The sequence below is a fragment of the Notolepis coatsorum genome, assembly GCF_963971535.1.
Source record: "Notolepis coatsorum genome assembly, chromosome: 18".
Lineage (NCBI taxonomy): Eukaryota > Metazoa > Chordata > Actinopteri > Aulopiformes > Paralepididae > Notolepis > Notolepis coatsorum.
Genome location: NC_140182.1, coordinates 37,352,541 through 37,380,209, shown reverse-complemented (window position 1 = coordinate 37,380,209; position 27,669 = coordinate 37,352,541). Strand labels below are relative to the sequence as shown.

Genomic DNA, 27,669 nt, shown 5'->3' with positions numbered 1-27,669 from the left:
TAGGAGAACATGCGCACAACAACCAGGTAGGGGAAGGGGGGAATTGGCACAACGACTAAATTGGGACGGGGAGAAAACAGAGAAAAATCGGAGAAAGAGAGATACAAAAAAATAATAATAAAAAAATATACACACAATGACAAAATAGTTAGTTATTTGTGCAACAGGTTGCTCTGCAATTCCCATAAACACACAAGCAGTTAGATGGTAGAAAAAACACTAAAGATGATAAATTCATATAAAGGAACATCCATTCCTTTAATAGAATAATGAAGACAATACATGGAACATTACTCAAAAATAAACTAGGGCTGTCAGTTTATCGCGTTAATTAGATTAATTAATTACACAGCAAATTATCACGTTATGAGAATTAACTCAAAATGTATTACAAAAAAGAAAAAAATGGAATACACATGTACAGACTTTTTTTTTTTTTTAATATGGTCCATTTGCATGTTCTTGGTATCTGATTCTAGGGACATCTATGGATCTCAGGGAATGTATTCCCAGTGTCAGAAGCAATACAAATGTTATAAGCAAATTAATAGATGGAAGATGATTAAACAGAAGGTTTTGTAGATACAGTACTGAATTCTGCCATCCGGACACATGCAATTTGAAATATGATTATAGAATATCAGGCATAAAATGGTTATGCGATTAAAATGCGATTAGATTAATTAATTACAAATCCTGTAATTAATTAGATACATTTTTGTAATCGCCTGACGGCACTAAAATAAACACTTCTTGTGAAAGTAAAAAAACATGTTCTACTATGAATGTTGACAATAGTTGTGACATTAGTTCAATACATCACTAGTGTCCACATAAAAATATAAAAGTCCACACCAGAAGCAGTTTCCCCTCCAGTGTGTACACCACATACTAAGCTTGGCTTTTGGCTGGTCACCCCATACTGAAGTCAGAAAGTTCCTATGATCCCAGTATTTAAAACACTAGAACAATGCGTGTTCACTCTTATACCAATGACATATTGTACCAGGAACATCCACACCATCTGTCTCACTCCTCAGAGCGACAGAAACCCAACTGTTGTTGTCAATGAAAACTGTGTCTATATGCTAGTACTGCTTCTCTCTCTCAGAGGCTTCTGTGCAGGTCAAAAGCTCTTGGTAGTAGTTTATAATTTGAAAAGAACGGTCAAATATTACTACTACCACTATCATTCTTATAATTGTTGATGGACTGATAGCTGTAATGAGGTACTGAAGCGTTTAACACTGGGCCACACAGTCATTATGAGTGGAACTCTTCTAACACTGGTCACAGCTGTAGGGGTTCTCTCATCTAAGAATGTGCAGGTGAATTGACAGGTTTGACATTTCCCTGAATCTTTTCTCCCAAGTGAATTTTCTCATGTTTTCTGAAATATGCTAATGTCCTGAATCTCTTATCACACAAACCACAATGATGTGGCTTCTCTGTGTGAATTATCTGGTGTGATTTCAGATGAGACAGTCGCCTAAAGCTCTTCCCACACTGGTGACAGAAGTAGGGCTTTTCTCCTGTGTGAATTATCTGGTGTGTTTTCAGACTACTCAATTGACTAAAGCTCTTCTCACACTGGTCACAAAAGTAGGGTTTTTCTCCTGTTTCTCCTGTGTGAATTCTCTGGTGTGATTTCAGACCAGACTGTACACTAAAGCTCTTCTCACACTGGTCACAAAAGTAGAGTTTCCATCCTGTGTGAATTCTCTTGTGTGTTTGCAGATTACACATATGACTAAAGCTCTTCTCACACTGGTCACAGGAGTAGGGCTTCTCTCCTGTGTGAATTCTCTGGTGTGATTTAAGATGTGACAATTGATTAAAGCTCTTCTCACACTGGTGACATAAGTAGGGCTTTTCTCCTGTGTGAATTCTCTGGTGTGTTTTCAGATAACTCAGTTGACTAAAGCTCTTCTCACACTGGTCACAAAAGTAGGGCTTCCATCCTGTGTGAATTCTCTGGTGTGATTGCAGAGTACCCAGTTGACTAAAGCTCTTCCCACACTGGTCACAGGAGTAGGGCTTCTCTCCTGTGTGAATAATCTGGTGCGTTTTCAGTTTATCCAGTCGACCAAAGCTCTTCCCACACTGGTCACAGGAGTAGGGTTTTTCTCCAGTGTGAATTCTCTGGTGTGTTCGCAGATTACCCAGTTGACTAAAGGTCTTCCCACACTGGTCACAGAAGTAGGGCTTTTCTTCTGTGTGAATTCTCTGGTGTGATTTAAGATTAGAAGGTTGACTAAAGCTCTTCCCACACTGGTCACAGGAGTAGGGTTTCTCGCCTGTGTGAATTATCTGGTGTTTGTGCAGATTACCGAGTTGACTAAAGCTCTTTGCACACTGGTCACATGAGTAGAGTTTCTTTCCTGTGTGAATGCGTTGGTGTTTATTGAGATTCATCTTTGAACTGAAGCTTTTTCCACAGAGAGAGACCTTTTCTTCCATCCAAGCCTCTTGGTTTCTTCCCAGGCCTGACAGGACAGCTATCTGGATGGAAATAGTGACAGAGAAGAGTGTCAGAGGAAGGAGAGATTTGGTGATTTTATTCAGCTTTAATTTCAATGCAAGAGGTTTATAATGGTATGTAGTTCTGTTTGATAGTTTAAGAACACAGTGTAGTCCAGAGTGGTCTACAGTTCTAGACTTAAACCACTTTGTTTCAAGCACCAGTTAGTCAACAGTTTCTGGAGCAGGAGTGGTTACATCATGGCTATGGTTAAGGTCAGTTTAAATTCAGTCCGGGACTAAAGCCCCTTTAGTCTCAGGTTATGACAGATTTTAGTGTCACCTTATGGATAAAATCTTATATCATGCTATGGGAAATTTCATATATCTGTAACGATATATATCACGATATAGTATGTTTTCTGTAAATTGGATGAAACATTGGTCTACCAAATAACCACATAATCCACGACTACTTTTTTAATAATCCCGAGTGTAAACTAAATAAAAATTAAGGTACTTTGTCTTTTCTCCTTTTATTTGGAAGCAACGTATGTCAGAACCATATGCTGAATACCTCTTCACCTACGACTGAACTCTTGTACATGGCACCAATACTAGGGATGCAACTAAAGATTATTTTGTTGTGCCACTGTAACAAGTTAGCAGAGTTATAATGCTAAGCAAGAAAGTGTTGCATCAAGTTCAAGGCCATATAATTTTTTCTTTTAATATTTTTTAACAATTTCTTTTCAGGAAGAGCACTAAGAGCATAACCTCAATATATCTGTAAAAGATTACAATTATTTCCGAATTTTAACCACTTATCTTCCCGTTTGTTTGATAGTAAATCCCTTTTTATGACAAAAAAACGCAGAAATTTGCATTTATTTCATATTTACACAAGTTTTCAACCCCATATTGCAGCGTGGAAAACATGCACCAAGTCCTTGGGAAAAATAATCTGTCTTTATATTTACAAATGAATGACTAATTCGATCAGAAATAGCTGAGACGCTAACGTTAGTAAGCACTGCTTATTGATTATTATATCCGCGGGGATATAGTAAACGTTCTCCCGGTACATTCTGAAGACACACCGCTGTCTGCTGAAGAACCAGTCCTCTTCCGCACATTAGTGAGATCAGCGAGCAGCGCGAGGTGCCGCCCCCCCCGGCTTCAAAGTGTTCAGCTCAGCCGCTGTGACACGGAGAGGAAGGAGGAGGAGAGAGTCCTTCCAATCATGTTTGCTCGCTCTAATGTTAAAACAGCAACATTAGAGTCAATGGGAAGAAAAAAAACCTTATGGTTAATTGGCAAGCTAAGGTGTATATCTTTTTTTTTTAGGTATTCTAATGATGCTCATTTAACATAATGGATATATATCGAAAATGACCAAACGGACCCAATTTCATGACATAATAATCAACACAGCCATCGTTGTACACAGAAATACAAAGAAATATAGGCAAAAAAACACAAAATAGTCGCTAAGGGGGCAGAAGAAACGATTTTACCAGAAAAACAACAATCGATTCTATTTGCAATTTAATATTTCAAAATGTTTTACTAGTATCCTCAGGTCACATGGGTAGTTGCCTCTTTGACACCACCTACTGAATACCCAGAGTAGGAGATGAGCCATGAAGTTTATTTATGTCTGTAAATGCTGTGTAGTTTAGATAGGTACCGAACCCGGTACTTTTTAAAGGGTGCAGACCGAATTACGTTAGATCAAACGGTCACATTTCGATAGCTAACACCCGCCCAGTTAGAAAATAATCTGTATTCCAATGACGCGCAATTGTCATTTCATAATAGACACAGACCAGCACGGACCTTCAATGATGCTCAATTGTCATTTCATAATAGACACACCAGTGCAGACCTTCAATGACACTCAATTCCTCAGCTGCACAGCCGCAGAGAGGGAAGCGCTACCGAAGATCATTGGATGCCCTCTCCCCTCCCTGCACAACTCCTGCTGTCTCAAGAAGGCAGTCAAAATCCTCAAAGACCCACACCACCCTGGCAACAAACACCTCATACGGCTGCGCTCAGGCAGGCGTTTCAGTGTCATGCGACTAACAGTTCAGTTTCTACCACAGGGCCAGGCCATAAGTAATAACTAAACTCGGCTAAGATCTAAGCAAAACAGTCTCCTCTGCAACCCCCCCCCCCCCCCCCCCCCATATTTAAACTTAAAAAAGAATAATACATTTGTGGTGTGATAACAATGTTGAAATTGAGAAGTTTAGACTTTAGTTTAGTTTAAAAATAACATTTTGTTATAATGAAAGTATCTAAAAAAGGTACCGGTATCGATTCCCAGGTACCGGTTCAAATGTGAACGGTACCCAACCCTAATTCCTACTGTACATGTCATGAGTAGGGTGAGTAACCTACATGCCATTAGTGCTTTTTATCTATCGACTCATTATAGCTACTTCATTATTTTGAAATAATATAACAACCGCCCGTTACTATGACATTATTTATCACATACATACTGTAGCTAAATAAAAAAACAAAATCAGAAATAAATGACAACAACAACAGACAGCAGTTAAAAAACAGTGAAACCAGATAGAAAAAGTAGAATAAAATAATTTGGATAAAATCATGAGTCACTAATTAAAACAAAACTATAGGAACGGTGAGGACAAGAAAATGTGCCTATGTATGACCAAAGGCCTGTCTGAACAAATGTGTTTTTTTAAAGAGTTTTCAGAGGGGGCAGTTCGCAGGTCCAGGGGGAGAGCGTTCCAGAACCTTGGTGCCGTCACCTCGAAGGCTCGATCACCCCTTGTTTTCAGCCTGGACCTGGGGACCACCAGGAGGTGCTGATCGGCAGATCTGAGTGAGCAGGTGTTGGTGTAGGGATGGATGAGTTCAGTGATGTAGATAGGGGCCTGACCGTGGAGTGCTCTGAAAGTGAAAGTGAGGACTTTGAAGTGAATTCTATAGTGTACCGGGAGCCAGTGCAGGGATACCAGAATGGGAGTGATGTGACATGATTTTTTTGACCTTGTGAGTAGCCTGGCTGCAGCATTTTGGACCATTTGTAGTTTGTCTGTGGACAAACTACATATCAAGATGTATCCATCAGTGGACCAATTGCATGCTTTTGCAGAGGGCAAGAAGCCTTCAGTCGACTCCTTCAGACATTAAGCACCCCCCACAGCCCAAATGGAGAAAAAAAAAAAAAAAAGTATATATCATATATATATTCTTTTTTTTGTCTACCAATAGTCGACTAATGGGTGTTATTGATATGCCCCCCCTCCCTCCCTCTTCCTTCCTTTCTTCTTTCTTTCACTCTCTCCCTCTGTATCATTCTGCTCTCCGCGGGGCGGTGTTTCTGTGCGGGTCCCCTTCTCTCTCTCTCCCTCTCCCGTTCGGGGGGGGTGTGCCACGCTGCAGCTTGTGCTCCCAAATCGGTGGTCTCTCTCTCTCTCTCGATTCGGGAGCAGCTCCGCGTGTATGTGTGCTCTGTCGCGAGGGTCTATCTGATTCTCTCCCTCTCTCGCTCGCTCTGTCAAACCCCGTTTGGTGCGCTACAACCACAGAGCCAATCGGATCACTGTCCGCTTACCCAGTGCCCGCTGACGTCAACATATGCCTCAAATCAGGATGCCCTAATTAAATCTAGCAGGAAATGGTCTGAGCTGAATGAGAGCAATCCGCCAATATGGTATTTAGACACAAAAACACATTGATACTAACTCCTATTACTATAATACAATGCTAGAGACTCAAAAAATACATTTATAATGCATGTCACCTTTAACTATTAGCGTTGCGCCTTATAAATAGCCTCACAGGAATTATCCCAGATCATTCCGATATAACACTCATATTCACCACGGTATAAAACAGGAACGTATCGATGGAAAAATTATTTCTTTATGACATATTGAACGGAAGGTTCATACTAGGGCTGGGCGATATGACCAAAAACGTTATCGCGATAAAATTATACAATTATTTTCATATAATTCGATATCGATAATTATCGTCGATATAATGTCCGTCAAGTTTAATTGACTTCTTATGCTGCTGCGAATGACTCAAGTCGAGTTGATGTCGTCATCAGTCCGCGCACGTTACGTTAGTAGTTAGCCGACAAGCGGAGTATCTCATGACAATAAATATGACACTAAAATACTCTCTTCCGCCACAATATATTGAAACGAACTGTATACCTCACACTACTATAAACGTGGCCTCAGAATTCAAAACACACACATACTCGGCACGTAAATATATAAAACATCGGCGTGCAAGCTAATTAGCCTAGCAAGCCTGTAGTATCTAAGCGGAGTATTCCATGACAATGTGCTAAATATTACACTAAAATACTCTCTTCCGCCACAATATATTGAAACGACGTCCACTGTATACCCCCACTACTATAAACGTGGCCTCAGAATTCACGTCACACACATACTCGGCACGTAAATATATAAAACATCGGCGTGCAAGCTAATTAGCCTAGCAAGCCTGGTTGTTGAGTGAGTCCTACCTCCTTCCGGGTATACTTCGCTCTCGGCCATCTCCTTCACTGATTGGTTGTTAGCTGTTGTGCGTAAACACGTCATCACGTAACGTTGGTTGTTGTCAGTGAGTGTGGTGAGCCGAGGCTGAACGGAGCCAAGCTTGGAAAATCGATATATCGAAACTTTGCGACCACGTTTCATGTTTATTTCGAGGAAATAATTTATCGCGATAGTTATCGTTATCGTTTTATCGCCCAGCCCTAGTTCATACTGTCAATTGACAATGATATTGGATCCATAGCTATAATATAAAATATAGGTTTAGCTCTACAAACAACGTGACGCACAGTGAACGTTTGTAATGGAAAGCTGGCCTTCCTAGAATGGGGCCCGTCTAATGGCTGGCCCCGAATGTGTTAATGTTATCATAGCTATTATGATCTGTAATGTCAACTGGATAACGTTAGCTTTGTTTGCAAATGTTAGTTAACGTTCGCTATCTATAACGTTAGCTATAGGATAGTTTCCCCCAATGATGAACAATGACAAGTTGTGATATTTAACTAGCTATGCATGTGCATTAGGGGTGTAATGGTACACAGAAGCCACGGTTCGGTATGTACCTCGGTATTGGGGTCACGGTTCGGTACAACAGATAAAAGATATTTATAATAATTATTAATATTAGATTTTTTTTATTTATATAATAATAATAGATTCAATTTGTACCGCACTTTATATTCACGAGAATCTCAGAGTGCTACAGGAGATATAGACAAAAAGTTAAATGAATAAAACAATTTTAATGAATAAAAACTATTAAAATGAATAAAACAACCAATGAAATGGAAGAACATAAAAGTAAAATAAAATAATAGTAATAAAATGAATAGAAGTAACAAATAAAAGTAAAAGAAAAATTCAGGCAAAAGCCTTGTTAAAAATAAATGTTTTTAGGCCCCTTTTAAAAGCCACGACGGATTGTGGTGCTCTCAGGTGGATGGGGAGAGCATTCCATAGTCTGGGTGCGGCAGAGCAGAAGGCTCAATCGCCCATGGTGTGCAGCTTAGTCCTGGGGGCTTTGAGGAGGTAGGCTGTGCCGGAGCGGAGGGAGCGTGAGGAGGACTGGGGGGTGAGGAGTTCCTTGAGATAGGCAGGGGCACCACCGTGTATGCACTGGTGAGTGAGGAGGGAGACCTTGTACTCAATCCTGTGTTCCACAGGGAGCCAGTGAAGGGAACTGAGGGTGGGGGTGATGTTATTATATTATATTTATGATAATTATTAAATAGAATAATTTTCTATAGGAAAAGTATGTTTATTTTTTTTTATTTGATCAGCTGTGCCTGTGAGTCCGGCAATGTATGGGGCTGCGGCACTGCAGATTTACCCTACTCGAGTCCGGCGGGGGAGAATGTTGGTGTGTTTGTTGGTGTGTTTCTTTCCATTGGTTTAATTTGGTTAAGATTATTGGGCGAACAAGAAATCGAAAGAAACTGTAAAATTGTCTTCATCCGTGCACTTTCGCCCGCTCTGAAATCGGACTTGGTGTGCCCGGCCATGCACGCTGTTATCGCACGGACCTCGCGAGTGCCTGCATGTGCGACTGGTGTGTTTGCGCTGTAAAGAGGGAAGGCTCCTCTGAGAGCCTTGCTTCGTGCGTATTCTTCGTATGGCTGCATGTAGCGCACCGTGACAGCCGTACCGTAAATTCACGGGACGAATACACGTACCGTTACACCCCTGATGTGCATTCAAATTCACTAACGTTAAAATAGTGTTATAATAACGTTAAATGTTTGCTCAAATAACATTAGTTTTAAGTTGGAGAAGGGATGTGTGACTGACTATTGGCTGCTTGCGTAGACCTACAGTACAGTATATATCCCACAACGCCAGGGCTGTACGTTAACTTTTTTTGCACATAGCACTGGTGCTACAGAGGTTGATCGTTTTGTAGCACAGGCCAAAATCTTGTAGCACAAGTATAAAATGTGTTATATTTGTAACAGTCACAAATGTGCCTATTGTATTTGTGTTATTTAGTTGCAGTGCCATGTTTGGCTGTCATTTTATGCTGACAAGTTGACGTCACACAGCCAGACACGTTACGTGCAGCGTTTCCGTTAGCCGGTAATTACCGGTATTTGACCGGCAAAATCTGTTGAAGTCCGACATATTTAATCTCTCCGGTCTTAATGTCCGGTGAAAATAATTCCCTGAGTCTAAGCACAATTTGATTATTTGAATTGTATTAAAATAGGCTAAAATTAAATAGCCTATGCGATGAACGAAACAATCATTACATTTGTTTCATCGTTGCTTCTAATAATGACAACGACGTTGTCAGCGAGAGCTTAGTGCTGGGTGTGCGAACTTTTGTGAAGCTGCAGAGCCGGAGCAGCAGCAGCACAATGCAGTACTCCAGCAGTACTCCAATTCAGCCATTTTCAATTCAATGTTGGCTGGGGGGCGCTGCTGTGCGGTCCCCAGAAAAGAGCCAATAACAGCTGAATCTGCTGCTCTGCATCGACATACTCTCGCAAATAAGTCATTGGGAGGTGGAGAGAGAGAGAGTCGTCACGCAAACCCACGATAATGTTGCCATCTCTCTCTGTCAAATTTCTCAGTTCTTCGCTTGATATAATTAATACAAATGTCCAATATAACGGAATTCGTTAGCTCATAAAAATGTGATTATAACAGACTGTTGTTTATTAATGTCGGGCGACTGCCCACAGACACCTATTTGATTTAAAGTCGGCAGCAGCACGAGTCTCGGGACTTATTTTATTTGGAATATAATGACTTTATACGCAAAAGTAGCCTAGTTTTAAGTAAAAATATTATAAATCTACATGCCTTGATGATGTCATTCTTTTGTTTTGTTGTCATTCTTTTGCCTATCAATTGTTTTTAAGCTCAATAAACTCTGACCGGAATTTCTCTCATTTGACCGGTAGATTGAAATCTACCGGACACTGAGGCCGGCAACAATTTTTTCTAACGGAAACCCTGGTTACGTGTAAGGAATTATGGGATTTGGTGTTGGGTGTATGGACTCTACTAGGGGTGGGAATCACCAGTTTCATCACGATACGATACGATATAGATTCTTTGGACAACAATACGATATTTGCTGATATATGCCACGATATGATACGATGCAGGTGCCTGCAATCGATATGAGATGATATCATAACATAAGCCCATTTAACACAATCAGTAACATTTAGATCAACTAAAAAAAGGCAACGGAAATATCATTTGACATTTTTATTTTTGACCTCTTCCAGACTTTTAAAGGAAAAACAATCTATTGTTTTTAATACACATAGACCTCCTGTTCACTGTAAAGTGCCACGTTTTGATATATTGAGCTTTAAACTTTAAGTTAAATGTTTTGGAACTCACAACAGGCAACCGTTTTATGTTGCATGATCATGAATACATTTATTTTGTACTGTATTTTTTATGTTTAAATATCAACATTATCTGTCCACCCTCAGTACATTTACTATCAATATAATATACTCGTCTGACTTCATGTGATCTTTCCAAACGCACACACACACACACACAGAGAAGGGAGAATGTCTGGCCCCTCCTCCTCACTCTGCCCGTCTGCTGTTCTCTCTATATGGCTATGAACAGCTTGTTGTTAGCTCATGCTAACGTAACGTTCATTTCGGACTTTATGACGCGAGGATTGCAAAGCATGTTATATGCATTTGACCCGTTGCCGAATAAAACAGCAGGGATTTGTTTTGGGTCGCGACAACACTATCCACTAGCTCTGTTTCAATGTCCGCGTTCCAAACGCTACTGTCTGCTGCTGAGACGAGTCCTGCTCACCTGCTGTGTTGTGAGCTGAGCCGAGCGGATATGAGTCACTGCTCGCAACTCGCGGGGATATTGTTCGCTAGGGATTATGGGATTTGGTGTTTGATATATGGAGTATTACGCAGAAGGGACATTGTATTTAATCGCACAAGACTACAAGTACCAATTGGATAGCGTGGCGCCATGGCCCATTCAATTTACCGCGTCACTTTTTTTTTTCTTTTTTCCGCCAGGCACGGGCCATCGCACCAGTGCTATTGAAGTCAATCCTTTCATCGCACAGACTGACGTCAGTGTCGCACTGTACAGCCCTGCACAACGCATCACCCTAATCTACTTTTATCACATTTCAGAATGTTGAGGGACAAATGGATAGATTATCAAACATGTTTAAAATAGTTTCGATACTCCTACGACCTTAGAATTTTTTTCTAATCACGATCGCAGGTAAACTCGCATGTCTTAATAATAAAAAAAATATATACAGGTATATAAAAAAACAAAAAGATCGATCCACTTTTTCTCCCCATTTTTCTATTTTTCTCCCATCCCAATTTCATGTTTCCAATTCTTCCCTCCCGTCTGGAACGTTGCTAGACTATGCCTCCCACTGGTCGGCTGTAGTGAGGATAGAAGCCTTGCATCACGTGTCCCCTCCGGTACACGAGGAGGCAGCCTGTCGCATCTTTTCACCGCAGCAGCTCAAACTCTGTGGCGAGGAGTAACGCGTGGGAGGCTCACGCTGCACCCAATACTTCCTGTTTACGCCACACCGGCGTCATCCAACCGACCTGTAGGAGTCGCTGTCCACAACGTCCAATCCCCACCCACCGGCTTTCCCACCCTCTAACACTGCCAATTGTGTTAGTATGACGGCCGGCCAAGCCGGTAGCAACGCCGAGAGCTGGGCTCGATACCAGCATCTCCTGCGTTCGTGGTGAGCCACAAAAAAATAAATAAATAAATAAAATGTTTTATATAAGTGCGGTAACACCGCATCCCGCGGTGATTAGCCACACACACAACCGCGGTGAAAAAAATTCATACCACGACAGCCCTAATGATGGGTAATATGTTCCATCATGAATGCATGAAAGGGTGGGGGGGGGGGGGGGTCGTTTTTTGATTCTTTGATCGTCACCAACGGAATACGTTATGGACTAGCGTTACACACATACGCTCGGATCACAATGAAGGCATGCTTTGATCAATGCAAGATTTATATCATATAGCCCTTACCTCGACTAGGATTGGCCTGAAAAAGAATATTCCAATTATCTGATCGCGAGTTCCAGTATTGGCGTCGATCGTGTCGCTAACATAATCCGCCATACATCATCGATCTGGAGCATTTGACGCTCAAGCCGATCGGGACGCGTGAATACTTTGGGCAACCAACATGTCCTTCTGCGTTGCTCTGATTGGCCAGCGATCGGCCAGCGATCGGCCTACCCTCTACGCTCGTTTTCCCCCTACACCGGTAACCCGCGCATGCGCATTTTCTTTTTGACGGCACTCACACGCCAAGCGAGGCTAATCGCGGAAATGTAATGTTATGTTCGAATCCATAGAATACATATTTATCAAAACAACTACTAGATTCACTCATAACGTTATTTCGTGTGACAACACAGCCCAGCTGTCAGAAACTGTACATTGTAACGTTATATAACATAACGCTATATAATGTTATTTCGCGTTTTATTCATAACGTTATTTCGCGTGACAACACAGCCCAGCTGTCAGACATACATTGAGGGGGTTTGAATCACTGTACATTGAGGGGGTTTGAATCACTGTTTACACTCCCCACTTACTGTACCATGTTCTACATATAGAACCTCATCTCATGCACCGGTTTGAATCAAAGCCCTATCGAAAGTACTCAAGCTCTGTCTTTAACTATAAATGTTTACACTCCCCACTTAAACATACATACCCTAACCACATAACAGATATTTAAAAGGTAATTAACAGGCATGTTCTGCAACATATATCCACTCTTGAACAATGAAAAACTCCTTTTTCTTCTATTTACAAATAAAAGCAGCTCTGAAGGCTCACATGTCCCATGGGATGTTGCACTTGAGCACCACAGGTTTCACAACGCAATTATTGTTATTATTATTTACAAGACTGGGCATTTATTTAAAAAACATACATAACCTAACCACATAACAGATATTTAAAAGGTAATTAACAGGCATGTTCTGCAACATATATCCACTCTTGAACAATGAAAAACTCCTTTTTCTTCTATTTACAAATAAGAGCAGCTCTGAAGGCTCACGTGTCCCATGGGATCTTGCACTTGAGCTATACCCGCTTATTATTATTAACCAGCGTTGCTAATATGGGCTAATATGGCGTGTTCTGTGATGCAATTAACCAGGGGCATTATCGCGTGTATTAACCTGGGGGAGAGAGCCTCATGAGGGGGTAAATGATCGTAGAGCGCTGGTATTCACGAAGGAGAGCGCTGGCCAATCAGAGCAACGCGGAAGGACATGTTGGTTGCCCAAAGTATTCACACGATCGGGACAACCGCTCCCCTTGCCTGACATAGAAAAGTCCGCCCGGACCAATATAAATCAACACACAGCCCGAGACAGAGTTTCAAAGCATGTGCAATACCGGCTGCATCCTACCAGGCGGCGGTATTGGACTTTTGCGATCTCAGACTCATTCCCTATGATAACACCAGGCTCCCTGGATGGATAATGAATGGAAATATCGAATAAAAGAAATAACGATGATAACCCGTCTTTTCTCGGGTTTGGCGCTCAAGCGTCGGCGAGTTAACCTGACTTTATTCGGGTCTGGCGTCCATTGAGTTAATGTAAATGCACATAGTCTATAAATAAAATAAATAGAAAATACCCCCCACCTTCAATTTTAAAAGCTATGACAGCCTGTGAGAACTCCTCTTGCGAGTCACGCTGTTTCTATGTAAACTCTGCGAACAACGGGTCAAATAAATGCATCCAACATGCTTGACATCCTCACCATTCCATTCCTGTTACGCCCACGTCGTGGTAAACTAAAAACCTTAACTAATGGTAGCTGCTAACAGGAGAAATTTGTTTTGTGGAGTTCCAATAGTGAGGAAAGGGGCGCTGGGGTGACGTCTCTTTCTCTCCCTTTCTCTCTGTACCAGCGTTTCCGTTAGCCGGTAATTACCGGTATTTGACCGGCAAAATATGTTGAAGTCCGAATATTTAAATCTCTCCGGTCATAATGTCTGATGAAAATAATTCCTCTAAGCACAATTTTATTATTTGAATTGTATTAAAATAGGCTAAAATTAAATAGCCTATGCGATGAACGAAACAATCATTACTGTTGTGAAGGGCCAGATTAAACCGAATATATATATTTATTTATATATATATATTTAATTGTATTTGTATATTCTCTAATATTCCCTGATATCCCTTGTATATTCCTTGTACAATATGCATTGAATATCCATTCTAGCCTACTGAACATCCCATAATAGTCTCCATTCTACTATTGGTCGAGACCTTGGTGCCAGGCTGCCATACCCCTCAGACCCAGTTCAAACGTACCGCTCCACATGTACGAACAAGTCCTAGTTCCGCGTAGGAATCTGACTACCGCACCACTAATGGGACTATTTGTTCATAGTGCGTATATATACTGCGCTACTAAAGTAGGACTTTCTTTTCAGTCCAGTTTCTTACCCTCCAATAGAGTCACAGACGTAAAGCCTCCCCGCGACGCCACGTGTGGGAGTAAGGCCAAGTTCGCCTACCATCGGTATTGAGACATCGTGTATATTAATATTTGAATAGTCATATTTGGCACTATATCGTCGAGTTGGACGTAGTCTATTAAGCTAATAATAGTCTGTTAATATATAGTGCTTCGTGCGGTGAGAATACTACCGTAGTCAGTACCCCATCGTTTCGGGCAGAGAACTGGCTGCTTATCCAGGGTGGTTGACCCCACGTGAAGCTGCACCCGAGGAGCCCCAGAGCCGACAAGCGAGTGGACCTGTATACCGGATTATTCTGCCGACGACAGCCCGCCTTCCCAGGCACGGATTATGCTTTGTATACTTTGATTATTCCATGGATAAAGACCCCCGACACTGCCGTGTGTTGGAACCCCCCCCCCTGGAGAGGACGCAAGGTGAGGAGACGCTCTGCAAGACGAGGTCGCTTCACGTCTCTCCTCCGTGGACCGGATGACGCCGGCCCACAAAGAGTCCACCTGCTTTCATCTGTGGTCCAAGGATCGCCGGCGCATTGAACGGCACTACAGTGGGTTCACCTGGGATACCCTTGGCCGGATGAGGCAGCCGGATTCTACCCCCCCCCCCCCTCCTACTCCTGTCGGTTTACAAGCGACCGGATTAACCCCCCCTAGTGTGTCCAGTATATAATCATTAAAGTATCATTGCTGTTATTCCTTAAACTATTCCAGGTCGTATATGTACCACCTGCGCCTTCAGAGATTGGACATTCTCTATTGATATACCGACGAATACTCTTGCCATAAAAGTGCATACTAATTTCCATTCATAAATGTGATTGATTTGATTAAGTGCTTGCTCTACACACCATCGCTGTGTAGAAATAAAGACCTATTTCTAATTCGTACATTTGTGTTGGATCCGTTTCATCTACGTGACAGTGTTCATCATAATATATTTATGCCGTGTACTGGGTGGCCGAATATTAAGTACAAAGGTAGTGGTAGTAAGTATCATATCTAGTAATACAGTCAGGGAATTGTACCCCTCAGTTACAATTGGTCCTTCGAGCCGGATGGTAATTAGTGTAATATTAATATAGTGTTATTAATATTGAAATGGCCTATGATGAACACTCCACGAAACGATCCTCCTAACCAACGCCCGCAGCGCGAACGACGGCTCCCTCAGTACTTAGAGGCCTACGCTGTCAGTCAACAACCTAGTCTTCTACTAACAGTAAACGCGGTAAAACTAGAAAGTAAAAGTATGTCTAACCCCAACGCCCAGACTACCCCGACCATAGAGGCCCCTACGGGCTCTAATGTAACTGACCAAGTTCACGGTGGGGACCAGTGGGAACCAGACATGACTTCACACCCCGCCAGTACTGAAGAAGTAGTCCCCGATGAGTCCCGGGAGGAATACAACGCTACCGAGAGAGAACTCGGCACGGAAGAAGACGGGGAGAGCACCGTGGAGATAGAGCTCCAAGGCTCCGCAAGGAGTACCCCGAGGGAAGACTCCCCTATACAACCGCCTTCTCCCAGCGAGGCAGAGAGGACCCTACAGCAGGCCTTCCTCATCAGCCTGAACGCCGCTGCTGAACGCGACCGACTGCAGATCCAGCAGCGGAGCGAAGAAGAGCATATACGTCTAGAACTAAGACGCATTCAGAGAGAAGAGAATGTGGCCCGAGACCGAGCAGACAGCCAGCGAGCAGCTGCTGGTGCTCTACGGGACGCAGAGCGCGACAGACAGCAAGCGCAACTAATAGAACAGCTGATCAGACGGACAACACCCTCTCCCTCCGCCAGAGGCTCCAGGAACTCGTCTAGACACACCTCCAGGGCGGCATCCCCTAGCCGAGTAAACAACCCTGAACTTGACCAACAGACGAGGTCTATACCCCCCACAGACCACCTCCCCCCACCGGTCCAAGCGAGACCTAGCAACCGGGAAGGAGCAGCATATCCTGTGGAGAGGCTAAACCAGAGACTACAAGCACTGGATGACCTAACTGAAGACGAAGAGGAAGAGGAGGAGAACCACGCCCGACGACAGCACAGTACTCTACCGGACCAGGAGGTCCGGTACAGCCCAGGCTATACTCCCGCGGAGCTGCGCTACAGACCCCCGACTCTATACACGGGTGAGCACGACGCACGACCCGCACCGAGGAACAGCACCTGGACAAGCGGGCCATGGTACACTGCCGGTACCAGCCCATACCAAGGAGCGGGAGGAGACTCGCCTAGGAGGCCTCTCCCCCAACGCTCGCCGATGTATCCACAGTCAGCGTCATACATTGGCACGCCTATGGTACCCGACTTCACCCAAGAGAACCGGGCCCAGTATACGGAACTCCGCATGTGTCTGGAGACCATGTTGGTGGATGTATTGGATGAACGCCATAAATACGCCATCCTACTGAAGCACTTAAAGGTACCCCGCGCACATAATATAGCGCTCGCCTACGCGACTTCCACCACCCCATACACAGCAGCGCTGGTAGCATTGGACCAGAGGTATGGGCGCATATGGGATTACGTGATCCAGGAGATCCGACACATCGACCGCTTACCCCCAGCAATAGACAATCGAGCACTGGACGACCTGTCCATCAGAGTGCAGTCCCTGGTAGGGATGTTGGGAGCGCAGAGAGAGAAGGGGAGGCATGAACTTTGCGCCGGCTCAAATGTGGAAAGGATCTTGGAGAAGCTGCCGCCCGCTCGACAGGAGCGTTTTAGGCGACAGAGGGACCACCGAGACCCGAATGGCCCCGAACCGAACCTCCTCGATCTAGCAGACTTCCTGGCGAGAGAAGTCAGCAGCCTACGGCTAGATACATTCGGACGGAGCACCCCTGGCTCCAGAGAAGGAACCAGACGACTAAATGATGGAAGAAGATCGGTGACTGTGATGCACCAATCGGAGTCAGTACCGAGCAGCAGGAGCCACAGTACCCCCTCCAGAACGGAGAAGTGGAAGATAGTGTGCCCCTACTGTGAGAAAGAACACTGGCTAGCGCAATGTGACTCCTTCCCCAAGCTGAACGCGGAGGAAGCAAGTCAATGGATAAAATCCAACAAGCGCTGTTTTCGCTGTGCGCGCTCACACATGGCAGCCGAATGCCGCTTAAAGAAAAGGTGCACCAAGTGCGATGGAGCCCATCTGGACATACTCCACGACAGTAACAGACGGCGCCCTTCACCCGCACCATCCAGCCGCAAAGCGAGCGTCATGTACATCGATCCCGCCAGCAGCAGTGGAGCCCGAGTACTCCTAAAAGTAGTGCGTGTGACACTAAGCTACCAGAATAAAGTCCTGGACACTTACGCCGTCCTCGATGACGGGTCAGAGAAGACCCTTCTGCTCGCCTCCGCTGCGGCCCAGCTAGGGCTGCGGGGAAGCGAAACCCAAATGACAATTCGGACAATAAGACGAGATTTGAAGACGATAAAGGGCGAGAATGTCTCATTCTCTATCGCAGCAAGCGGCCAGCCTGAGCGACGGTACCAGATTACAGACGCTTTCACCAGCCAAGAAATAGGACTGTCGCGGTACACATACCCCGTCGCCAAGCTGATGGAGAAATATGCACATCTGCGCAAGTTACCGATCCCGCTCATAGACAATGCTATGCCGACCCTGTTGATAGGCTCCGACCATGCAGACCTCATTGTCCCGATAGACCGGGTTCATACCGGACCCCGAGGCTGTCCTGCAGCAGTCGAGACCCGTTTGGGATGGACTCTCCAAGGCCCGCTCGCCAAATCTCTCAACCGAAGTACAGCCACTAGATGTCTCCACTCCCGAGTCACAGAGGGAGAAACCGCACTCCTGCAACACGTAGAGCGGCTATGGACCTTGGAACAAATGCCCTTTAAGAACGGAAAGAAAGACATTCGCTCTAAAGATGACATTTACGCCATTCACCTCCTCGAGACAGGGACCAAGAGAGTCCCGGTCAACGGCGTGTTGAGATACGCCACGCCACTCCTGCGGCGAGAAGGAATGCCTACTTTCCACGCTAAGACAGACGCCACAGAACGGTACCTGCTGAACACGGAGCGGCGCTTAGCCAAGAACCCCGCCCAAGAGAGTGTATACCGCGCTGAGATTGAGAAGCTCATCACAGCGGGACACGTCACAAAGATGGACATTAAAGAGGCTGACCAGACCACTGAATCGTGGTACGTGCCTCACCACAAGGTCCATCACAACGGTAAAGACCGCATAGTATTTAACTGCAGCTACCAGATCGGATCCCAAAATCTGAATAAAGAGTTACTGCCCGGTCCCACACTCGGCCCCTCCCTACTCGGCGTTCTACTCCGCTTCCGCCAGGAAAAGGTGGCCATCAGCGGGGACATTAAAGGAATGTTCCTGCAGGTGAGATTAGTAGAGGCGGACAAGCCCCTGTTACGGTTCCTATGGAGAGAGAAGCCAGGAGATGAGCACCCAGCCATCTACCAATGGGAAGTCCTCCCCTTCGGAACGACGTGCAGCCCCTGCTGTGCTACATTTGCACTACAGAAACATGTAGCAGAGGACCCAGCAGCGGACGAAGAGGTCCGACACAGCGTAAAGAACAGCTTCTACGTAGACAACTGTCTACAAAGCCTTTCAACCCAGGAAGAAGCCGAGGCTCTCCTGATTAAACTCCGCGCCTCATTGATCAAAGGCGGCTTTGATCTCAGGCAGTGGGCCAGCAGCGATCCGCAAGTACTGCGCAGCCTCTCCTCCGAGGACAAGGCAGCCAGCAGCGAGACCTGGATGGCTACAATCCCGGGAGAAGCCCAGGAGATGACCCTGGGATTGGTGTGGCGATTCAAAACAGATTCGCTTCACTACAGACACAAGCCCCTGACTACGGAGCAGGGAAGGCCGGCGGCGGCGCCGACCACCAGACGGAGTGTGTACACAACACTCGCCCGACAATATGACCCGCTAGGATGTATTCTACCGTACACCACCAGGGCAAAAATGATTGTACGAGCATTGTGGGACAAGGACCAGGGCTGGGACGACCCCATTCCCGCACACCTTGCATCCACCTGGAGAGAGTGGGAGATGGAGCTCCACTCACTCCCAGGCGTTAATATGCGCCGAAGCTACTTCCCACCCACGGTGAGGCCAGAGACATGTAAAATGGACTTACACGTCTTCAGTGACGCCTCAGAGGTCGCATACGGATCAGTAGCCTACTTGCGGGCCCAAGAGAAGGGGGGAGAGATCTACACAGCATTTGTCCTCGCCCGCTCGAGAATAGCCCCACGCAAGCAACAATCTATCCCACGTCTAGAGCTCTGCGCAGCCCTAGCCGGAGCGCACCTAGCCACGCTCATCCAACGTGAGCTCACCATACCGGTGTCTAGAACAATCCTGTGGTCAGATTCCACGACGGTACTCGCCTGGATCAAATCGGACTCATGCAAGTACAAAGTCTTCGTGGGAGTCAGAGTCACCGAGATTCAAGACTTAACCGAAGAGTTAACCGGAGAAACAGAGTGGCGCTACGTTGATACAAAACAGAACCCAGCTGACGTCATCACCCGGGGGATGCCCCTGGATGACCTCACCCGTCGCAATGTCTACAGTGACGGCCCCGCATTCCTAAGACTCCCGGAAGGACAGTGGCCCATGCCTATCCCGAGGGAAGCAAGTCCAGAGGAGGTGGAAAATAAGAAGTCTGTGTTCTGTGGATTGAGCACCGTAGCCTCCACCGACCCTAACATAGACGATTGCACGTCCATAGAGAGTGCACAACAAAGAACATTCCTGCGGTACCACCCGGAGTGCAAGTCCCCCGCTGATATGTCAGCAGCTAACTACGAGGAAGCAGAATTGCTTCTACTGCAGCGAGCCCAGAGAGACTCGTTCCCCGATGAATTGGCCTGTCTACAGGGAGGAAAGCCCGTCCCATCCGACAGCAGATTAATTCATCTGGCCCCCGAGAGCGACGCTCATACCCTCATCAGAGTGGGTGGTCGCCTACGCAGAGCCCCCAATCTACCGGATGACATTAAATACCCGATCGTATTGAACAGCCGACACAAGGTCACAGAGCTGATTATAAAGAAATACGATGAGGATGTACATCACGCAGGAGCAGAAAGAGTCTTCGCGGAAATCAGACGTCGTTACTGGATCCTACAAGGAAGAGAGGCGGTACGACGCTTCCAGCGAACATGTCTAGACTGCCGCAAGTGGCGCGCGCAGCCCAGCATACCAAGGATGGCTGACCTTCCTCCATGTCGCCTCCGAATCGGTGACAAGCCATTCCACTCAACGTGTAAAATGGACTGCTTTGGCCCGCTGCACATAAAGAAAGGAAGAGGAACCGAGAAGCGGTGGGGTATTGTATTCAAATGCATGACCACCAGAGCGATACACATCGAGCTTCTCCCGACCATGAGCACAGACTCATTCCTTATGGCCTTCCGTAGATTCACATCACGGAAAGGAAGACCGTCTACCCTATTGTCCGATCATGGGACAAACTTCAAAGGCGGCGAAAGAGAGCTGAGAGAGAGCTTCCAAGCTATGGGCCCAGAACTTAAGACCCACCTCGCTCCAGCACAGGTTGATTTCCAATTCAACCCCCCAAACGCACCCCACTTCGGTGGCACTTGGGAACGAGAAGTGCGCTCCATAAAGACAGCCCTGTACGCAGTACTTGGGGCCCAGACTGTGGCGGAAGAAGTCCTAATGACAGTCCTCACGGAGATTGAGGGAGTACTTAACTCGAAGCCCCTCGGATATGTCTCCAGTGATGTGGCGGATATCGACCCAGTTACCCCCAACACACTCCTGATGGGGCGGCTAGATCCTGCATTACCCCAGACAATGTACCGGCCTGAAGAAGCGAACGGCCGACGAATGTGGAGGTACAGCCAAGTATTAGCCGACAAGTTTTGGAGCAGTTTCCTACTGCACTACCTACCGTCTCTACAGACCCGCCAGAAGTGGGTAAAGGAGAGAGACAATTTGACAGAAGGAACAGTCGTCATGATTATTGATCAATCACTGCCCAGAGCTATGTGGCCGGCCGGCCGCGTAAGCAAAGTGATCACCGGTGCCGACGGCAAGGTCCGAGCAGCTGAAGTGCTCGTCCAGGGTCGCACTTACACCCGTCCCGTGGCGAGGCTCATAGAACTGCCCCGACTCCCAGACACAATCGATGATGACCATGACCCTATAACCCTATGACTTTGTGAAGTTGACTGACCCCTACAGCAAACCCTTATGTGTAAATAGACAACGCGATTAATCTGTCTCTGTTTAACTGATTAGGTCTGGGACCAATCAGGGGGTGGCTGTTGTGAAGGGCCAGATTAAACCGAATATATATATTTATTTATATATATATATTTAATTGTATTTGTATATTCTCTAATATTCCCTGATATCCCTTGTATATTCCTTGTACAATATGCATTGAATATCCATTCTAGCCTACTGAACATCCCATAATAGTCTCCATTCTACTATTGGTCGAGACCTTGGTGCCAGGCTGCCATACCCCTCAGACCCAGTTCAAACGTACCGCTCCACATGTACGAACAAGTCCTAGTTCCGCGTAGGAATCTGACTACCGCACCACTAATGGGACTATTTGTTCATAGTGCGTATATATACTGCGCTACTAAAGTAGGACTTTCTTTTCAGTCCAGTTTCTTACCCTCCAATAGAGTCACAGACGTAAAGCCTCCCCGCGACGCCACGTGTGGGAGTAAGGCCAAGTTCGCCTACCATCGGTATTGAGACATCGTGTATATTAATATTTGAATAGTCATATTTGGCACTATATCGTCGAGTTGGACGTAGTCTATTAAGCTAATAATAGTCTGTTAATATATAGTGCTTCGTGCGGTGAGAATACTACCGTAGTCAGTACCCCATCGTTTCGGGCAGAGAACTGGCTGCTTATCCAGGGTGGTTGACCCCACGTGAAGCTGCACCCGAGGAGCCCCAGAGCCGACAAGCGAGTGGACCTGTATACCGGATTATTCTGCCGACGACAGCCCGCCTTCCCAGGCACGGATTATGCTTTGTATACTTTGATTATTCCATGGATAAAGACCCCCGACACTGCCGTGTGTTGGAACCCCCCCCCCCCTGGAGAGGACGCAAGGTGAGGAGACGCTCTGCAAGACGAGGTCGCTTCACGTCTCTCCTCCGTGGACCGGATGACGCCGGCCCACAAAGAGTCCACCTGCTTTCATCTGTGGTCCAAGGATCGCTGGCACATTGAACGGCACTACAGTGGGTTCACCTGGGATACCCTTGGCCGGATGAGGCAGCCGGATTCTACCCCCCCCCCCCTCCTACTCCTGTCGGCTTACAAGCGACCGGATTAACCCCCCCTAGTGTGTCCAGTATATAATCATTAAAGTATCATTGCTGTTATTCCTTTTTTTTTGATCCACTTTTTCTCCCATTTTCTATATTTTCTCCCATCCCAATTTCGTATCATCCAATTCAACCCTCCCCTGTCACGAACGCTGTTTCTTGCCTCCCACAAGCCGGCTGCAGTGAGGACTAAGTCATACATAGCACAAGTCCCCTCCGGTACTTGAGGTAACAGCAGTCGCATCTTTTCACCTGCGCAGCTCGACCTCTCAGTGTCGAGGAGTAACGCGTGGGAGGCTCACGCTGCCCCCGACACTTCCTGATTCTACTGCGCAGGCGCACCAACCGACTTGTAGGAGTCGCTTGTTCACAACGTTCGATCCCCACCCTTCAGTTTTTCCCTCCCCGTAATACGGCCAATGTGTATTACTGCGGACGACCAGCCAAACTGAAAAACAATGTGGAGAGCTGGATTCGAACATGCGAATCCTAGCGTCTCCACACTGGTGGCGAGTGCCTTAGACCACTACACCACCTAGCCGCCTTCATTGCTGTTATTCCTTAAACTATTCCAGGTCGTATATGTACCACCTGCGCCTTCAGAGATTGGACATTCTCTATTGATATACCGACGAATACTCTTGCCATAAAAGTGCATACTAATTTCCATTCATAAATGTGATTGATTTGATTAAGTGCTTGCTCTACACACCATCGCTGTGTAGAAATAAAGACCTATTTCTAATTCGTACATTTGTGTTGGATCCGTTTCATCTACGTGACAGTGTTCATCATAATATATTTATGCCGTGTACTGGGTGGCCGAATATTAAGTACAAAGGTAGTGGTAGTAAGTATCATATCTAGTAATACAGTCAGGGAATTGTACCCCTCAGTTACAATTACATTTGTTTCATTGTTGCTTCACTCTGATAAAGCGCGGATGGCGCCGCTCAGATGTGAATCTTTTTTTTTCTTTTTTTGAGCCTGTCTGGCCACCATAACGACAAACAGCTATACGAGCGAGAGAGAGAGATGGCCAAACAAGCTAAACTTAACAAATATTTCATGAAGCACAAGCAGGTCTAATAATAATGACATTGACAACGAAGATGAGTCTTCTGAAGTCACAGAGACCGCCGATTCTCCCGCGGAAAATAAACAAATGTCGAGCGGTCAGGCGGCGGCCCGAGTGGAAAGTTAAATTCTCCTGGCTGAGGTACGACATTATAGTCTAGTAGTCTAGCGTCTATGATGTACGAGAGATAACATTGATTGAACGTACACAAAGTACACTTTATTGATTGAACCACAAAGAGCATCCCCAGTCTGCTGCTACCGTTGCGAGCCTCGCAGACGTCCACCTGTTCCAATGCAATGGGGATCTATCAAAGTCGAACCAACCAGACGACCCGCTGTTCTCGCAGCCACAAAACGGATAGGCAGAACGAGAGACGGGGTGAGTAAGTGTTGACATTTTTTAATCATATGCAACTGTTGGTTGACTGCCGTGTCACATAGTAATGCATATAATTGATTATAACTAAATGTAGGCTATAATGAAATCAACAAACGCGTTACGAGCATGTGGCTCGTCCTCTCTGCATGTGGCGACGAGCTAGCAAACGAGGCAATGTGATGATCAACTACAGTTTGCTGTGTGTGAAGTTGAACATTATGATATGTGTGACGTGTCTGATACAACGAGGTGAAGCGATGTCGACTCGAGATTAATTTGGGGGTGCGTGCGACAGCTGCTGCAGTGCGAGCCTGCGGGGCGGGAGCTTGATGCTGGATCAGCGTATCGCACTAACTTGGGAGGCGAGAGATAGTAATTTGATTCTGCAAATCAATTTCTCATTCTTCGCTTGATGTAATTAATACAAATGTCCAATATAACGGAATTCGTTAGCTCATAAAAATGTGATTATAACAGACTGCTGTTTAAAACTCTGACCGGAATTTCTCGAATATGTCCAGGGATAGAAATCTTGCAGGACACCCAGACCGGCACGAATATGTTCTAACGGAAACGCTGCTCTGTACGTTCAATGAAGTAGCCAAACGTTACACTATAAAAATGAACTGAATAGTCGATAATAAATTATATAATATTGTAAAATCATTAAGTCTGCTATAAGCTATTCTCCCTCTCTCTCGTGTGTGTATACATTTACTATAGGCTACTCTTTGACATGGATTAGGCCAATTAGATTTAACAAGCCAGATTCCTGAGCCTATTTTATTCAAAAGGAGATATTGATTATAGACATTTATTTTAATCGTATCTCCTGTGCTGGCACAAGCACTACCATAGCATGGAGTGGAGAGATAACACACAATAGTTACATATAATATCCCTGTTTTTCCAGCATTTAGCTACAGGCATGGATACTGTAACTGAGGGGTACAATTCCCTGACTGTATTAATCAAGTATTAGTATCATTAAACTACTACCGTGTATGTACATTACTGGCCTTACTGTACACAAGTATATGATGATGAACTTCTCCACAATAACACGGTTTCCACACAAATACTTGTTTAGAATATTTATTACATAAAAGAATACAGAATATACTTTAATCTAGGTGCGCTTATAAGGCAAGAATATGTGCATAGGCAAATCAATAATGAATATTAGTAATTCTCTATTGTACTCTGGGAAGGGGTGTACTACCGGTTGTAAGCCAGCAGGGGGAGGCAATGCTCTATGAAAGTCAATGGGTCCACGGAGGCGATCTTACTCCCTGGAGCAGCGGAGAAAGGCAGCCTCTGTACTCTCAACGTGCGCGCCGCGCAGATGAAATCCGTGGAGCCTCTGGTACGACAGAGACGGGCTCGAGTGATGTCGTCACGGGCATGTAGATCCCACAGCAGTGGGTGTAGACGGTTCTCTGCTCCAGCAGCTTGGTGAAGAATGAAGAATAATAATCCTTGCCGGAAAGTGGCTCTGCTGGTCCGGTGTAGGTATCCTCCGTGGTGCGCGGTGGTCCACGGTTAAACTTGACGTTACTATCCTTATTAGCACGCGGCAATAAGTGCTCTTATGTAGACACACAATTACCCACTTCACGTGGTCTTTGACTCGTAATGAAGGCTTTTACTAGTAAGGAGCGAACGATACGTTAAACAAACGTAGTAGGATAAACACGACTCTATTTGAGGCAATACGAGCCCTGCTGTACCGCACGTTGCGTAGTGGGTAAGGCTTTACTTTACTTAACTGAACCAGACTGAACTGAAGGCGAACTGAAAGGAAGTTCTGTATTCGCTGGTCATATTTATACGTACGGTGGACAAATAGTGCCGCTCTGCTTTCGGTAGCCGTATTCATGGGCAGAAGCGGGCATGTTAAGACAAGTCATGTCGGTAGCTTTCAAGTCAGCTCTAGGGGGTAAGTCACTGGCGCCTAGGGGATCGCTTCCAATAGGAGAACGAATATTATGGTCTGTCCTGTACCAGGTAAAGGGATATTCCGTGTATATGTACAAAGAATATACAAGGGATATCAAACGATATACAAATATTATACATGGGATCTCAGGCAATAAATATATATATTCGGTTTAATCTGACCCTTTGTAACAGATACATTGTATGTAATTATAATATAATGTCATAGTAACGGGTGGGTGTTATAAGATAAGAATAAACTTTATTGTTCAAGAGGGGAAAATTTACTTGGAACATCAGTGCTGCATCATTCTGTGATAACAGTGTAAACAAAGAAAAAAAAATTAATATACAATTATTCATTAATTCAGTTAGTAAAAAGGACTTCAGACAAATATGACAATACATAGAGACGTGCAACCATAATAGTAGGTAAACTCGTGTCAAAAGCTTCAAAAAGCTTCATATTGCACCCTGCCCTAATTAAATTACAACATATTAAGACTTGGACAAGAAAGAAAGCTCACAGCCCACTGTTAAGTGGCACCTCAAAGGAATTGACCTCTAGTATTATTTAGGAGAGCAATGGATGTAGAAAGGAAGGAGAGCTTGTAGCGGTTGCTCTTATATCTACTTGCTCTGAACCGTCTCCCTGAGGGAAGAACTTCATATTCGGGATAAAGAATACGAGAAGGGTCCTGTAAGATTCTCTGTGCCTGGTTGACCACTACTTTCTTGAAGATAGATTGGAGTGACGGATACTTACTTAGTGTTTCCGGTCACCTTCATCGCCGCTTTCACTAGCCTTTCAAGCTTCGACTTACACTGTACTGCGAGTGTACCAAACCACGCTGCCATCCCATATCTCATCAGGCTTTCTAGGACAGCTTTATAAAATGTGGTCATGATCGCTGTGCTCACACCAAACAGTCCGAGTCTACGGAGGAAGTGCAGTCGTTGGGCTAGTTTGGAAGACAGAACATCAACATGTACATCCCATTTCAGTCGATTATCCATGTGGATTCCTAGGTATTTATATGATGGGACTCTATATTGGCGACTCTATAATCACAGTCGCCAATTACCACAGGGTCATGTACTCTCACTTCTCTGGGGGTCATAGATCATCTCTTTTGTTTTGGTGGTATTGAGAATGAGATGATGTCTCTCACACCAGACCTGAAAGGAGTCGATCTCTTTTAAAGTAAGTAGAGGGGCAGTCGCCAGCCTTCAATAGGCTTAGAATAAGTGTGTCGTCTGAACATTTCAGGACATGATTGTTAGGCTGACTGCTGCTACACTCATTGGTGTACAGTGTAAATAGGAGAGGGCACCACACCTTGAGGCACCCCGGTGCTGCAGAATTTGACCTCAGAGAGTGAGTCATTCACCTT

General features: G+C 45.2%; 1 protein-coding gene across 1 annotated transcript; it reads right to left on the bottom strand.

Moving 5' to 3' along the window:
* On the bottom strand, nucleotides 1–27,669 carry LOC311244955 (uncharacterized protein). Its single transcript, XM_084334669.1, has 2 exons — nucleotides 27,615–27,669; nucleotides 1–2,498 (listed from the first exon to the last, which is right to left on the bottom strand). Exon 2 carries the CDS (start codon nucleotides 2,458–2,460, stop codon nucleotides 1,315–1,317), a length of 1,146 nt encoding a protein of 381 aa, XP_084190795.1. The 5' UTR covers nucleotides 2,461–2,498; nucleotides 27,615–27,669; the 3' UTR covers nucleotides 1–1,314.

Excerpts from the sequence above, each read along its gene's own strand:
- LOC311244955 (XM_084334669.1), bottom strand. The coding sequence starts at position 2,460 with ATGGAAGAAAAGGTCTCTCTCTGTGGAAAAAGCTTCAGTTCAAAGATG.